This window comes from Scophthalmus maximus, chromosome 13, assembly GCF_022379125.1.
Source record: "Scophthalmus maximus strain ysfricsl-2021 chromosome 13, ASM2237912v1, whole genome shotgun sequence".
Classification (NCBI taxonomy): Eukaryota; Metazoa; Chordata; class Actinopteri; order Pleuronectiformes; family Scophthalmidae; genus Scophthalmus; species Scophthalmus maximus.
The window spans coordinates 17846604-17862722 of record NC_061527.1 but is presented as its reverse complement, the minus strand read 5'-3'; the positions used below and the strand labels follow the sequence as shown (position 1 = coordinate 17862722).

General features: G+C 41.8%; 2 protein-coding genes across 2 annotated transcripts; one reads left to right on the top strand and one right to left on the bottom strand.

Moving 5' to 3' along the window:
* Positions 1-46: 46 nt before the first annotated feature.
* On the bottom strand, positions 47-7436 carry plpp6 (phospholipid phosphatase 6). The gene is made up of 2 exons (XM_035648647.2): positions 6437-7436; positions 47-4287 (listed from the first exon to the last, which is right to left on the bottom strand). Exons 1-2 carry the CDS (start codon positions 6930-6932, stop codon positions 3926-3928), a joined length of 858 nt encoding a protein of 285 aa, XP_035504540.1. The 5' UTR covers positions 6933-7436; the 3' UTR covers positions 47-3925.
* Positions 7437-8778: 1342 nt separating this feature from the next.
* prdx6 (peroxiredoxin 6) lies at positions 8779-14424 on the top strand. The gene is made up of 5 exons (XM_035648648.1): positions 8779-8946; positions 11100-11256; positions 12796-12939; positions 13123-13269; positions 14072-14424. Exons 1-5 carry the CDS (start codon positions 8855-8857, stop codon positions 14195-14197), a joined length of 666 nt encoding a protein of 221 aa, XP_035504541.1. The 5' UTR covers positions 8779-8854; the 3' UTR covers positions 14198-14424.
* The last annotated feature ends 1695 nt before the right edge of the window (positions 14425-16119 follow it).

The following is a 16119-nucleotide window of genomic DNA, read 5'->3' as shown; positions in this document are numbered from 1 at the left end:
AATGCAGAGTCAATTCATTTGCCTGTTATAAAAGACTCAAGACAGATTAAGATTTGTTCCCCATTTATTCGAAAATCAGAAAACTACAATCCAATCATTCAGGAATAACTCCTGAGAGAATATTGAATATAACACAGTGTAATCACATGTCTAAAAGACATTAAAGTAAATGCATTAACAATTTATATTATATAGCAGGCAAAACTGAGTGCAGTGAAGTATATTGGAGCTGGCTTCATGTTTCACAATGTGCAAGCTGAATAAATAAATAAATGCATCTATTTAAACGATGGTGTAAACAGGTGGTTTGTGCAAAATCATTTCCAAACCCTGTGAAAACGATGATTAACATTTTGTCTTATTTTTCTGATTCTTCCCAACATCAAGACGTAAAACACAGAAGTCAATCATAAAACGTATTTGGTCACTATTCAGCATATTAGATTTGCCTCAGACGTCCAGTGGAATGAAGAGGCTGGCACCTCATTTGCCACTTGCTTATATCTAATTGCTCACATGGGGAATATCGTTGGTCATTTATTGCAGAAAGAAAGAATAGCATGTGAGGGATCAATGACAGTCTACAATGCGGCACCAGTATATAGAACAGTCTGTTACATCTGGTTCATCTCAAAGTCAGAAAACTTTCAGGAGGTGAAGAACATCACTTGTAGAAGCTACTGTACACACACACACACACACACACACACACACACACACACACACACACACACACACACACACACACACACACACACACACACACACACACACACACACACACACACACACACACACACACACACACACACACACACACACACACACACACACATTTAAAACTGTTGAGTAATTTGTGAATAGCTGAAATTGATTCACACAGAAACCAAGTATTCACATATCTGACCAAAAATAATAGACAAATTAAAACAGACCACCACACCAAATCAAAGTGCACCTGCAGATGAACAAATTCTGGTTTCTGGCAGTGCTACAGTGTGTGTGTGTGTGTGTGTGTGTGTGTGTGTGTGTGTGTGTGTGTGTGTGTGTGTGTGTGTGTGCGCGCGCGAGGTAAGCAAAACTGTTGTGCAACCGCTCTCCCAAATTTATAATGTTAATGTTTGATCTCAGCTTTGGCAATGAACTCTGAATCAGTGTGTTGGTGCATAGATGTGGTTCAATCATCAAACTCGCTGATTCTAGGAAGCAGTACGTGCACCGTCCTCAACAGCCCTATGACCTGTCAATGGGACATCAGTGTTGGGAGGGATCAACGCTCAGACATGCATACAGTGTGCTGTAGATGTTGTAATTAAACCAGTTGAGCAGGTCACAGCAGCATTCCTTCATCATCAGTTATTTCCAACAGTTCAATAATTAACTATTAATCCCAAACCAGATTATTGCCTTGAATCTTCCAACTGAGACTGCGACAGCATCACATGACGTCACATTTCGTCAGAGTTAGTGGATGAGAGATTGTTTCCACAAAACTGTCATGAATGTCACAAAGAACAATAATTAAAAAATCATTGTTACTTATATTTTTTGCAGCTGCTCTTGGCATCTAGTACTTCGCTGACCTGTTCACTGATCGATGACCCCTGGCAGTGCACCGGGTCATTACATAACAGATTAAACAGTTGAGACACCCAACCTAACTTGATGCCAACATACTGACGTGACATGACTCGCTTCGTTACACAGCCCCATTCAGGCTTTTTTCTTCTTTTCTTAAATAGTGGATTACTTTAAAGTGCCACATAGGCCCATTTATATATAGATATATTCATTGACTGAGATTTCGATTGTGAGGTTATGACCGTAGCCAGTATAACCCTCAATCAAATCTAGATATCAAGTTTGTTATAGAGCTGAATGCATTTCAGGAATGTTCTTATTTCTTCCGTCCTCCAAGATTTATTTCATAAGTCAAACTCAGAGGTGAGAGCTTTTGAGCAGACGAGAGGCACACTGCCCCAAAACTCCCACAAATTTTGATTAATACGAGTTTCATGGAATCAGAAAGAGACTTTGATTGAAAACTGTATAAACAGACTCACAGCTTATTTTCCAATTGCACAGATCTCATTTTGTTGCCAAACTACAGGCCAATATCCCTTAAAAAACAACAGCTGATCATATTATTTAACTTGCTGTGTTGTGTAAACAAAGAAAGTATGTTTTTATGCAATTCCAACGCATGAAGACAAATCCATGAATCATAAGTGTACAGTCATTATCGTTGCGCTGAAGTGAAACAGCAAATCAGTGACTCTTACCATTTACTCAACATAACATTATCGGGTTATATTTAATAAATGGATGACTCACTACTTCACAATGCAGATGTAAAGAAAGAAGCCCCCTAAGACTCAAGTCCATCCAATAAATAAACTGTGTTCGTTAAATAGACAAGTGAACTGTACAGTAGTTCTTTAGCCAACACCAGTTGAAATGGTCAATGATTAGAGAAGAGGACGCCCACACACTACTTCTTCTTCTTCTGACGTGGATAAATTGTTTAGGAAATAGATTTTTTATGCTTAGACCATGATACTTATTAAATAAAATCTGATCTATAAAGAAGTGATACAGTTTTGAGGAGGTTTATAAATCAAACATGACAACCATATTTTGCATGATAAAACTTTCTCTAAGTGTTTTAAATGCATGCAATAATTAAGGTGTGTAGGTGTATTACCTATATGCAGATTGCTGATTAGCAATCATTTAATTCAACAGTGGTTAATGGTGTTTATGGTGGTTTGGATGTGTTTACTCGAGATAATATAAAGTCTATTCTACCAGATGTGGTCATGATTATTGTTTACTGTGTGGCTGAGGAGAGAGCTGTAGGCGAACATGAGTATGGACTGCAACTTAAAAATATATTGTTAATACCAAGATCAGTTTCTAGAAATCACCCTCAAGAAAGAGGACAGGTAAATGCAGGTGGGCAGGGTGCACCCACGAACTCTGCTTCAGTGGGAGAAATTGCGTTTGTGAGCCGTTGGTCGTCTAGTCGTTAGTCTGTGGTACTGAACAAGGAATTTAATCAGGTAAAACAGCTTTGGATACAGCAACTGATGTACCATTTACTTTTGTTTTACTGTATTTAACTTGCTTTAAATTACAGGTGTCTATGAGAGTCACTGCCAGTTACAGTTCGCATTTCACTGCAATTATCCCACACCGAATGAAAAGCAGGAACCTAGGTGGGGCAAATGGTGACTTTATATTACTGAAGTGAACAACCACACCTGTGAAATCATTAGAGCATATAATCACAGCTCTCTCCAAGGCCGTGGCAAAAGATGTCAAATCAGGACAAGGTAAATCAGGACAGGTCAAATCAGGACGTTAAATCTGGGGAAAAAAATTATATTCCTGACCTACATTAGCAAATCAAGCTGTTTGAATGTGTGCACTAAAATGCTGCAGGCAAGCAGAATGTGTTAAAAATTCTCTACAGATTTTTAACTGATGAAATCCAAATAAAAACTGTGCTGCTGTTCATAAACCAATCCTCTGTCCCACAATACAGGAACAAATCACAGGAGGTGTCTATTCAAAGTGAAAAATAAAGATAATAGATAATAAATTGACTCTTATTCATACTTGCATTCAAACTAATTTCCAGGGTGCAAAACAACTCCCATACTTCAGACTGCAGGTGACTCAGGTCAGTGAGGGAAACGGAAGTGACTTCAGGAGGTAAACAGAATGAAATGAGGCCGCTTCTGCCGGAAGATTACTGTCAGATAACAAAAGAAGAAAAATGAGTGCGATAGAGATCTCCTCTATAGATAAACAACCATCGATCATCTCTCATCAATCTAAAGGACAGCTGGTGTGCAGGCGCTCCTACAATCAATATTTAAAAATGCCACATTTCCTTCCTCTCCAGTCCCTAATGATGATCTTACTGCCCCAGCATCTCCTGCAGGGTTTGAGGCGAGAGCCACAGCATCTCCACCAGGTTGTACTGCCAGTAGCCCATCCAGAACCCAAAGACCACATCAGTCACATTGTGCCTGCCCAGCAGCACGCGGCTCAGCCCCACCAGGCCGGCCCACAGCAGGACAAGGACCCTGAGTGGGGCGGCCAGCACGAGGTGAGCCAGCAAAAAACGCCCACACATGGCTGCACGGGTTGCATGGCCAGAAGGAAAGGAGTAGCGGTCCACAGAAAAGGTGGCAAACATGTCCATGCGGTTATGTGCCGGCCGACGCCGACGAACCACCGCCTTAACGATGCCAACCAGGACGAGATCCAACAGCAGGCCTAGAAGAAAAGAGATATGTTACAGTACAATGTTTGAAGAAACAGTCACATTGACCCCGAGGACGCTGGCAAACAGGTGTGAGGCGCCTGGTTTATTCTGTCACTGACATGATCAAACTGCACCCTGTTGTCTGACTCAAATTGTCTTTTTGATCGGACTTATTTTTTCTATAAAACAAGATGGGACTTTCTTGAAGGTTACCTGGTTTGCACAATCTAATCCCTCTTAAACAAAAAAGGCTTCTGGTGGTATTTGATTGTAAGAGCGCCTGCACACTTTTCGTCCTTTAGACTGACGAGGGATGGTTGATGGTTGTTTATCTAGAGGTGACATTTTCCTTCTTCTGTTATCTGACACAGTTATCTCCCGCCAGAAGCGGCCTCGTCTGATTCTGTTCACCTCCTGAAGTCACCTCCGTTTCCCTCACTGACCTCAGTCACATGCAGTCTGAAGTATGACAGTTGTTTGGCGCCCTGGAAATTGTCCCCACTTTGAATAGACACCTCCTGTAATTTTACTTCACTAAGCAGATGTCAAATAATTCATTTGAATCAATGTAAATTATTGTATTGTGGGACAGAGGATTGGTTTTTGAACAGTAACACAGTTTTAATTTGGATTTCATCAGTTCAAAATACAAATGTGTCACAGTGCAAAGGACCAGATGCCATCCTTTCTGCACCGCGATAAACGACCCTTAGGCTCCACTGTACCCCTGGAGGAAGCCTTCCTACCACAGCACAGTACTTCCTGAAAACAGTGAGGTCTTCCTGAGGGGAACTCTGATGTTACACAGGCAAACGGAGCTGTCTCTTATAAATGCAGTCTTGTTGTACCAATCTCATTCATCAGTCTAAACAGAGCAACTGAGGTGGGCTCTCAAACGACGCAATACAATCAGGAGTTGATAACAGGTCACAAAAATATGGAGAGAAAAAAAATATTCGGCATAGTTTGCTGGGGCCCTAATGGCCTCTTCAGACTGTTTTGTCTAAACAACAGCCTGACATCCAAAGAGAAAAGAGCAAATCCACATTCGAGAAGCTGAGACCAGCAACTGCAACTTTGTTTAGTTGATGACTTCCAACATTTAGCCATCCTCAAAGAATTAGTTTTCAGTCACTTTTCTGTGAAACGACCAACTGATTACTCGACTAATAGTTACAGTTAACAGTACTAGTCGATACAGCCATGTAACGGGTGGCACGATGCTTTCTGCAGCTCCTTTAACCCGAGCAGCGTACACCTGACAGACCTATTCACCTGCTGCCAGCTACAGTTCGCATTTTACTGCAATTATCCCACACCAAATGAAAAGCAAACAAACCCGACAACTGGTGAACTCTGTTTCACACCCGTGAAAACATGAGAGCATGTAATCACAGCTCAAGACCATGGCAAAATATGTCGAATCAGGACAGGTCAGAACCGGGAGAAAAAATATTATAGCAGCAACAGTTAATTGATTTATCGAATAAGTAATCGATTACTAAATCAATCGCCAAATATTTTTGATAATTGATTAATCGGTTCAAGTAGTGAATATTTTCTGGTTTCTTTGCTCCTCTGTTACAGCAAACTGAATATCTTTGGTGTGTGGACAAAACAAAACATCCTCTTGGAGTTTTGGGAAACACGATTGACATTTCCCCACAATTTTACGACATTTTATGGACCAAACAACTAATCGACAGGTTGATCGACTAGGAAAATAATCATTAGTTGCCGCCCCCAAAAAATATATTCCTCACCTACATTAGCAAATCAATCTGTATGAACGTGTGCACTTCTCACTTGTGCCTTTGAATGAAGAAAGTTAAAATGCTGCAGCCAAGCAGAATTTGTTAAACATCCTCCACAGATTTTGAACTGATCAAATCCAAATATGAAAACTGTATTACTCTTCATAAACCAATCCTCTGTCCCACAATGCAATCTCCACATGCAGGCACACAGGCCTGTTTGCTGGTGTGTCCTGGTGATGAAGATGTGATATTGACAACTGAGGAGTGTGTGTTGGTCGCAGGCAAGCGTGTGGCGTGAAAAGTGCAAACAGCTGCAGCGAGTCCAGGAGGGAGCGCCTCCTCTCACTGTGGAGGAGGGAGACGAAGCGTGTTGGCACAGCTGATGTTGTTGTTGTCGTTTTACCCATGAAGAGGTTGAGCATGACTTCCTGCCCCGCGGCGCTGTCGCTCTTGTACATGCAGTAGGCGGTGCCCACCAGCCAGGGGATGCCGTGGCCCGAGATCTCGATCAGCTTCATCAGGGGGCGCACGCTGCCGCAGGACGAGTCCTCGCAGGCGCACACGCCGAGCCGCTTGGACAGCCACAGGTCGATGGCGAGCAGCGAGCTGAGCGCCACGCGGAAGAACGACGGGTTGAGCCGTATGCCGTCCTCCTCCGGCGGCGCCTGGCCGCTCGCCGAGCCCGTGGACGAGCTGGACCCGCGGCGCCGCGTGGGGCTCTCCGAGGCGCGGAGCCGGGCGGCGGGCGAGTCGGTGCCCTGCCGCTGGAGGAGGTGCGGCGGCGTCGACGACCGGCTCAGCGGCTTCGTCAGCGACATGAACTCGAAGCGGCCGTTGGCGCTGCCGAGCACCGGGCTCCCTCCGCTGCGAGCGGGGGCTTTGGCTTTAGGAGAAGGCATCGTGTGCGTGGGTCTACCGGCGTGGACGGCTCGCTGTGGTGCGGCGTTGCACTGCAGTCAGTGTCGGCCCGTTCTCCGCAGTGCTGTGTTGTTCGCGCATCTGCGATTCGTTTCACTATTCATGTCACGGCAGCGCTCCAGAGGGCTGCTAAGGAAGGTGGAGTGACCCGGAAGTGTTTCAGAGGCTGATCACCCCCTACTCACAACATAGTGCACTATGCAGTAGGGCTGGGCGATAAAACGATAACGATATGTATCGCGATAGACACGTAATCAATATCAATAGGAAATGCGTTCGATAGAACGTTTCGATCTTTTTTTTTTCCTCGTTGGAAGAAACCGGTGCAAAGAGTCTAGCTCCGCCGGCCGCTAGCTCCGCCGGCTCTCGTCCTCTGGTACCTAGCAACGTATGGAGTGACACGCCTAGTAGCCAATCATGTAACAGTATCACGTTTGGTTGCGCCATCTCGTTGACTCGTGTTTGTGTTTCTTAGGTCATCAAAATTATCAATAATTATCGATATCGACCGATCTGAAACACATATCGTGATACAGTTTTCAGCCATATCGCTGAGCTCTACTATGTAGTGAGCACTAGGTAGTGTACTATATAGTGAGCCAGTATTGACACAGCCAACAAGAGCTCTCTAAATATTAAGGGAAGAAGGAGTTTGGATGCTTCCTATCTTAGCCCCTTAGATTCTTTGCTACAGAAACTGAGATACGCCGTCCCACAATCCCTTGCGGCAGTGTACAATAGACCACCTGTTTGATTATTTTTGACAGGATCCAAAACCTTTGCATGACCTCACATGATTGACAAGAGTAATATTTAAGATCATGCATAGTAAATGTATAATTATAATATAATATAATTCCAATATTACAGCAGCCCTAAGACAGAATGGATTCAGGCAAAATATGAGTAAAATTAAATAAGATGGAATCAAAATTATACAAAATGAAATAAAACAAAATAGAGCCAAGCAAAGGCAACCCTATTGGTATGTGCTAGTTGAGCTAGTTGTGTAATACATATCAGGTTGTAGTCAAAAGTCAAAAAGATTATGCACAGTATATGATATTGTGCATGATAACATGAAACAGTTTTGAGGTACACAATGAAGTGAAATGTGTGATATAATTTAACAGATTGAACAGTGCTGCAATATAGCTCATCCTAAGATATATATATAATAAAAATAGTGGTAGCAAAGTACAGTACAATGTATATTGCTAGTATTAATGCTACTACTCTTACTACTACTACTGATACAACTACAAAGGTGAAGTAATGATAAAAAACATAGTATACTGTTAATGAAATCAATTAATAATATTATAATGTTTTGTGTTTGTATTAATTATAACATAACATTGTACATCTACAGTATGAATATAATTCCAATCCCCCATTTGTGGAATGAACAACAAAGACAATTTTCTCTATTTAACAAATATATAAAAAGGTCAAAATCACAGATGCCAGGAAACTCTTTAAACTATCAACTTTACTCTGGCACATTGCTCATTTTTTGTTTAATTTTGGACTGTTGAACCTCAACAAGAAAAAGTTTTGTTCTTTTAAGAGACATTGGACACGATTGTTGATGATTTATCCAGGTGTAAAATGCTGTAAATTAATTTGTTGATTCTTATAAATGTTTATATTTTTCAAATGTGAAATAAAACAAATTTTCACGATGTGCTCTTTCTTTTAATTCATTTCTGCTAATGTAAAGCTAATGTAAAGTTGATAGTTTCCTAGTGTCCCTCTGATTGGTCAATGAGCTCAGCGGTACGCAACAACTGACCCCTCCCTATCCGGTTCCTCCCACGTGATGCTGATCTGATCACGCTGCTGCACGGGACGGTCCGTCTCTTCCTGTCCGCGTCACCTGAGCTTCGGAGAAGACCCCACCATGCCTGGACTTCTGCTGGGGGACGTGTTCCCTGACTTCGAGGCCGACACCACCATCGGCAAGATCCGCTTCCACGATTTCCTGGGCAGCTCGTAAGTTGCGCAGGCTCCTCGTGCAGACGCTGCAGCATTACTAGTTGGGGTTTGTGTCAGACGATCAATACGCTGCAACAGTTTATAAAGACACGATGTAGCTTCGTGTGTGAGGGCCTGACTGCGGAGCTGGCATGTCCCTGGTGTGAGTGCACATCCATTCTGGATTTTAATAAACCAAGGCCGGAGGTATTTGACCGTGACTGCTAAGTGACACCTGCTGGCTGATCTCCACACAGCGTTACAGCAGCACGAGTGTTACATTAATAATGATATTCTATCAAACAAACTTCCACAGTTGAACCTCTGCAAACATGTGATGTGTAGCTCAGACTATCATAGGCCTGTTTTTTAGCTTTTCAGAATTAAAAGAGTTTGGGCAACAAACATATTATTATTATTATAATAATAATTTGAATTATTACTATTTTCAGTATAACTTTGTGTAAGTGTTGTTCAATGTCAAACAACCGGTGCAGTGTATTTACATTCTCTTTACAGTTCATTAGCGAGGTGTTGCCACAGTTGGGACAAGGCCTGTATTGTGTGAACTTGGGGCCTGGTCCCGCTGCTGGGTCCCACCTGTTGGCAGTGACTCTCTCTCTCTGATGTCCAACCCTGTTCTCCTCAGCTGTCTTTTGTTGTTTTTTTACGAGCAGCAAAGGGGGGGGGGAATTAAAAAGTCACCATGTGATTACTTTGTGATTTAGAGTTAAATCGATGAACTATTAAAACACTCTCTGGTTCCAACTTATAATGATGAACTGTGGGGTTTAAAAATGTAAACCAGAGAAAACAAGGCTCGTGAACATTACCTTGAACTCTGAGAATATTTGACAGGCGTTTTTTTCCACGATCTTTGAAATTTTACAGACCAATTGTTCACAATAAGTTAATTGGAATAAGACTTCAGCGTTGGACTAATTGGTAGTTGCGGCCTTACCTCCTCCATCTCTAATCAAACAGTGTTTGAGGACTCTTCCCCTTAGTTCCTTATCCTGAAGCAAATATGGTGTTGCAACGTGTCACTGACTCCAAACAGACAAACTGTAACATGCTGAAACTGTACACTGATCGATAGGACATTGCCCAGTTATACTCCTTCATTCCTCAGTGGGAATAGATGTTGGGATAAGGCGATCGTCTGTACAAATTGTGTCCTAATTTTCCAGCCCTCCATTGTTCTCCTGCAATGGCTGGTTTGTCAGCAGGAGTCAGTCAATTGGAAACTAAGCACCCGAGCAATCCCAGCACAGCAAACAACACGACCAGTGTCACTTTGAATCATCGGTCTTAGAACAGCCCATTTTGTTTGTTACAAAATTATAACAGACGGTTCGGCAGCAAAAAAACAACCCCAACGTTTTTTCTGTCACAATGCCTGTGGGGGAGTAGCTTTTCTGTTGCCTCTCCCCATGTGACAACACACTGAAGAGTAAAACATGAGGAAGAGAGCTCATGTGATTTTTCAGTTTTACAACCATTATATGCAGGAAAACTCATGTGTGCCTTAGACCTTCACTCCTCTCCTTGTCAAACACACTTTTCATTCCCAATACAACATGACTTTTAATGCCTTCCAGTTTGATTCTGCCAGATTCTCAGACACCTTTTGTTGCAATCCATAGTGGGGTTTACTCTACTGAGACTGACTGTATTTCCTTTCATTGCAGTTTCTTCCTCTTTTATTGTCTCCACTCCCATTTTTGTTTCTACTATCAGCCTTTTTGACTCAATAAATCCTTTTGAAACTCTGGATTTTTTGAGACTCTGAGAAGATATATAGTTGCTTGAATTATTAAACACAGAACAAATGCCAACATTCAACACCTCCAATGAGCAATGTAAAGTCCCTAAAATGCACAGCAAAGTGGAAACGTGAAAAAAATGTAGTGTTACACCTGTGCAGCTTTTGCTTCATGTAGCATGTGGTTACGTGAAGTTGTACCTAGAATGACATAACAGGGCCAGTCCATCTAAACTTCATGCAGGGTCGGTCTTAAACAGGAAAGCATGAGTGCAGACAGCTGCATGACGATGACCTTGGTACTTTTCCTCGGACAGTTTTTTTTTTTTAACACAGCGGCTTCTGGGCCAGAAAATGATTATTAAAACAAAGACCTCATTGCTTTGTGCAATCTCTTGCTGTGCAGGTGGGGCATCCTGTTCTCCCACCCGAGGGACTTCACTCCTGTCTGCACCACGGAGCTGGCCTGTGCCGCTAAGATCAGCGATGAGTTCAAGAAACGAGGTGTGAAGATGATCGCCTTGTCCGTTGACAGCGTTGAGGATCACCGCAACTGGAGCAAGGTTGGGAATACACACACTGCAACATTACTCTGTTTGATTGTGGCGTGATAGAGAAAAAAATAGAAAAGGTCAAACAGGTTAGACTGCTGTGGGTGGAGTGACGGTTAAGGATGGTGATGGCGTGCTCACGCACATTTATAAACTCTTGTAACACTGGCATTTTAAGCTTGCAGGTGGGTTATGATCTAGACACAGTGACAGTAGTTTCGTAAGTCACTGTTAATGTTAACTCCACATGTTTTACGTACATGCTAGATTCAAAGTCCTCCCAATTTGATCAATACCAAACTAATTCAGTTTCTTTTTCTTTAAATGTTCAGGGGACATGCTCATGTTTTTGGTTCAAGAGTAATTCAAAGTCGTTTTAGTGCTAAAAGTAGGTTAAGTCTAACACTGAGCACAGAGGGAGGCAGTCCAGAGAACGTCTTTAGTCACTTAGATCTGCTGACAGTCAGACAAATGGTGCAGGAAATGTCCTTGATCCTGTCAGTGTTTTGGGAAAAACGCAACAACAATAAACTTAAAAACATATCTTGATGACAGTTGATGGTTACAAAGAATCTTATCAGATCACCAACAAACCAAAACAATCCATTGACATCATAGATGACAGATTACGAAACACTCCACAACTGTGACTCTGGAAAAATCTTTTGATCTTCGAATAAATATGCACTCCTCAGATCCAAATGAGTTTGGTGTATACATTGAATGATCTTCAGTCTTTTCATTTAAATTTAGTTTGATTGCTTTTAGAAATTAGTATAAGATTTTGAAATGGAATTGGCGGTGAGCCACCAGTGTCCCTGCTCAGTTGGTTGCGATTTGCAACTTTACCACCAGATGCCGCCAGAAAATTACAAAAATTACACACAGGGGCCTTAATTATTATTGTTTGATTAAATTATTTTTATATCCTGTCAGCTCTCAAGAGGAAACTCTTAGTTAGAAACCTTTAGCACTGTCTACGAGGACTCCTGATGAGGAGATAAGACACTTGGTGAGTTTATAACCCTGTGGATTTATGAAATTAGACTCAGTCAGGATAATTCTTGCATCAAACTCTGAATAGTACTGTAATTGTGTGTCTGCGTTTTGGCAGAAACTGAGGGGTCAAATGTTCATGGGTTGATCCTCACTCTGGTTGATTGTTAACTGGGTTACCACATTACAACAACGCCTCCTCAGAAAGGCCAGTGATTGGTCCAAGTTCATAAGACCAGTGTCAATTCGATGATCTGGTTTTGAATAGTGACGCCATCAGCTTCCCTGCCAAAAACAGAAAAACGTCATGCGTTTTCAACCGAGTGTTTTCTCCCATTGCCTCGTTAATAAATTTCAATGTCTATGAGATGGCAGGTTTGGCTGTACAGTCTCAGCGTTTCAGCATGTAGTTCATGGCCCTTATAAAGACTTGTAACTTATTACTGTTACTGTAACTGGCTTATGCCAGAGTCAAGACAGGATGGACAGAATAAGTCACTGAGGTGTAACTGATGACATGACCCACTAACAAAGGTGTCCCTTCTCTTTGAGTAGGATGTGATGGCATTCAACAGTGAAGCTGGAACTGCTCTGCCCTTCCCCATCATCGCTGATGATAAGAGAGCGCTGGCCGTTCAGCTGGGCATGCTGGACCCCGATGAGATAGACAAGGATGGAATTCCCCTTACTGCCCGCTGTGTAAGAAAACCCCGTCTTCCTGTCTACAAGTACTATCAATTGGAATCATTACAAAAACAAAGGCCAAAAATCAGCATGATCCAAAATTAACAGATGCCAAATATGTTTTTGTAAGGACATTTATTAACAGGGTGAAAAAGAAGTATATTCTGAATGTTATGTTGTAATCTCAACCCACTTCAGGTGTTTGTGATTGGCCCTGACAAGAAGCTGAAGCTGTCCATCCTCTACCCTGCCACCACAGGGAGGAACTTTGACGAGTTGCTCAGAGTGATCGACTCTCTGCAGCTCACCGCACAGAAGAAGGTTGCCACGCCGGTCGACTGGAAGGTACACACTTTAACTTTGTATTCGCACCAGTCAGCGGCCTGGGTGATCTTAGGTATACCAAGACGGATGCAGAGTTCTCTGTATAGACAGACAAATCCATGTCCGATATAATATTATAATAAATAAATAAATGGATGAAAACTCACCTTCAAAATCAGTTTAAAAAGATCCATCATCAAAGCCAACTTTAATTGATCCCACTATGTCAGTATTTCTGTTTCTATTTTATTGCTCAAGCTTCTAATTGAACAGTCAGATAGTACCAGAGTGGTATCCTCTTCTCATCCTAACCGTGGCAAGAAAGCAAATATATGTATATCCCAAAATGTAAAACTACTGTATTCCTTTAAGTTCGTGCAGTTATTCTAGTCATCCTTCTCTGTCCTCTCTCTCCCCTTCAAACATATTTGCCTAGTTGGAAAATTTGAAAATTATATAAGTCAACACTCGCCACCTCCAACATTTAAATTGAGTTCATATGCAGCCAAGACCTCACAGTCAAGACTCCCACTTCCCTCCTTAAGAACTGGCTAATGCTATGAAAACATTAATAAACGTACCTCGAATTACATTCATTTAGGGGCACGTTTGTGCAAACCAACTGCCAAAAAGAGAGCATTCCGTCTCCATAGGAACTAAAATTGGATCAAAAATTTAACGCATCACTTCCAAACCAACAAAGTACCTAGGCCACATGAAACAGGGGCCACATGAGGCTACTGCGTGAGTATCATCACAATGAAAGGTTCTTCTAAGACTGTGCATTATAAACTTGAACCACACTTCCCTGTGTTTCTTTCAGCCTGGTGACAAAGTCATGGTCATTCCCTCGCTCTCTGAGGAGGAGGCTGCTGCGCTCTTCCCCAACGGTGTAACAACCAAAGAGGTACCCTCTGGGAAGAAATACTTGCGCTACACTCAGCCCTGAAGACACACTCAAGCCTTCATCGCGCTCTACTTTACTACTCTTTGACCCAGAAGCCCTTGGCCGATAAGTCGCATGTAGAACTAACCCAGAGCATAGATGCACTCGCCTAGTTGGGTGACGGGTGTTGTCAGTCATGCCGCCTGCCCAGCAATGAACTAAAGACATTAGTATTGTCATGATACAGTGCCTTGTTTCCCATCCCTCAATAAAGAGCCTTTTCACATAAACTCTCTGCATCTTCATCCTTTTTCAACAAGTTTCCAATATGGGACAACAGAGGAAGTTAAGTACCATTGATCTGCTGCACCACTAGGTGTCCTTCTACCACCTGAAATAAAAATGACACCTTGCTACTTTTGCTGCAGTCCCATCATAAAGCCACAGGGGGCAGTGTATGCACAGTGACTGATGCAGCAATGTTGTGGTCTGACAGCTCCATGCTGAGGGAGCGCTTTCAGCACCAACCTGCTATCAACAATGGCAATGGGGAGTGGTACCACACTAACGTGACTAGTTTATTAACCTTTTTCATCAATTGAAAATCTGATCGGACATGTTAACCATCTACTCTTTGCCATTGTTTCTCAATATAAACAGTGAGCTCTTAAACTACCCCCCCTTTCACCGTCTTGTTTTCTATCACTTTTCCCAACTCGGCATAATAGGCATATGACCTGTCTGAATGTCCTAATGTACCACAGATTTGTCTTTTTAACTGACGGCTTCGTTTGTTCAATGCTCTCCGTCGAGGCTTTTTTAAATGCCATAGTGAAGATGAAAGAGGCCTCAGAGATGAGATGAGTAACTAGTTAGTAAACTCAAGTCTGCACAATTTTACGGTACTTTACTTGAAGTTACTTTATATTCACCACATTTTAGACATAAATATTGTACTTTTACTCCACAACATTTATCTGACATGTATAGTTTCTGGTTACTTAAAAGATCTTACATAAATTACATTAAGAGTGGTTATAAATTACAGCAGTTACTAAAGATTAAACCTGTGGTTTCTAACTGCTCTGGACTGTAAATGTACAATAGAGCAGTATCTAGTTTGGGCCCCTCGTCAAGTTTTCAGATGACCTTTCCATTCGAAACTCGTTTCACTTCAATAATGATTTGAGGTCAGCAAACTGTTGATGGAATTATTCATTAATTGACTAAAAACACAAAGATTAGAGCCAGAAACCTCAAAAAATGGAAATGAAATGAATAATACATTTTTTGGTTGTCTCTGGACAATAATACTTTTGTGTTGTAGAAGTATTTTTTCTTCTTTCCTGTTTTCCATTAATCATCTCATGACCTTTCAACATTTTAGTGTCAATCCCTTATTGGGAAACCACTAGACAACACTACCTAACGGTATAGTTACAGTATAATGCTGCTTATGCATCAAGGCATCATAATTAACAAGCTAAAAATGTCATATATAGAATAATGTATCAGTCACTGGGAATATACAGTGTACTTTAGCTTTTGGTACTGTGTTTTTTCAGATAATAGTTTTTATACTTTTTACTTACTTGTTAATCTTTCAATTGTAATTTGTGTATTTTTATATTCTTGTATCGGTACTTTAACAAAGTTTTTTGTTTTTTTAGAGCAAGATGAGATGCTTAACTCATCTCAGCAGATTGTCCTCAACTGTAGATGAGCAATGAAGCCAGGACTGAGGTGTAGGTTTCCACTTTGAGTTATTCAACCCTCAAAAACGGCACGGCTGAGAATCGTATGAATCACTTCAAGTCGTCTGAGGGTGAACACTGATCTCCCTCACACACGTTTGCACACTGGCCTTTGCATTCACTCAGAGTCTGAGGAATGCCGAGGTCAAATAGAAGAGATGGGATTCCATTTGTGTAAGGAGGGAGGCATAGTGTGTGCAGGGCCAGATAAAATATCTCGGCCCTCCTTCT

Coding starts and splice junctions, on each gene's coding strand:
- plpp6 (XM_035648647.2), bottom strand. CDS start 6,932: ATGCCTTCTCCTAAAGCCAAAGCCCCCGCTCGCAGCGGAGGGAGCCCG. Junction 4,288..6,436: donor CATGCTCAACCTCTTCATGG/GTAAAACGACAA, acceptor CTTTTCTTCTAG/GCCTGCTGTTGGATCTCGTC.
- prdx6 (XM_035648648.1), top strand. CDS start 8,855: ATGCCTGGACTTCTGCTGGGGGACGTGTTCCCTGACTTCGAGGCCGAC. Junction 12,940..13,122: donor TTCCCCTTACTGCCCGCTGT/GTAAGAAAACCC, acceptor AACCCACTTCAG/GTGTTTGTGATTGGCCCTGA. Junction 13,270..14,071: donor CCACGCCGGTCGACTGGAAG/GTACACACTTTA, acceptor TGTTTCTTTCAG/CCTGGTGACAAAGTCATGGT.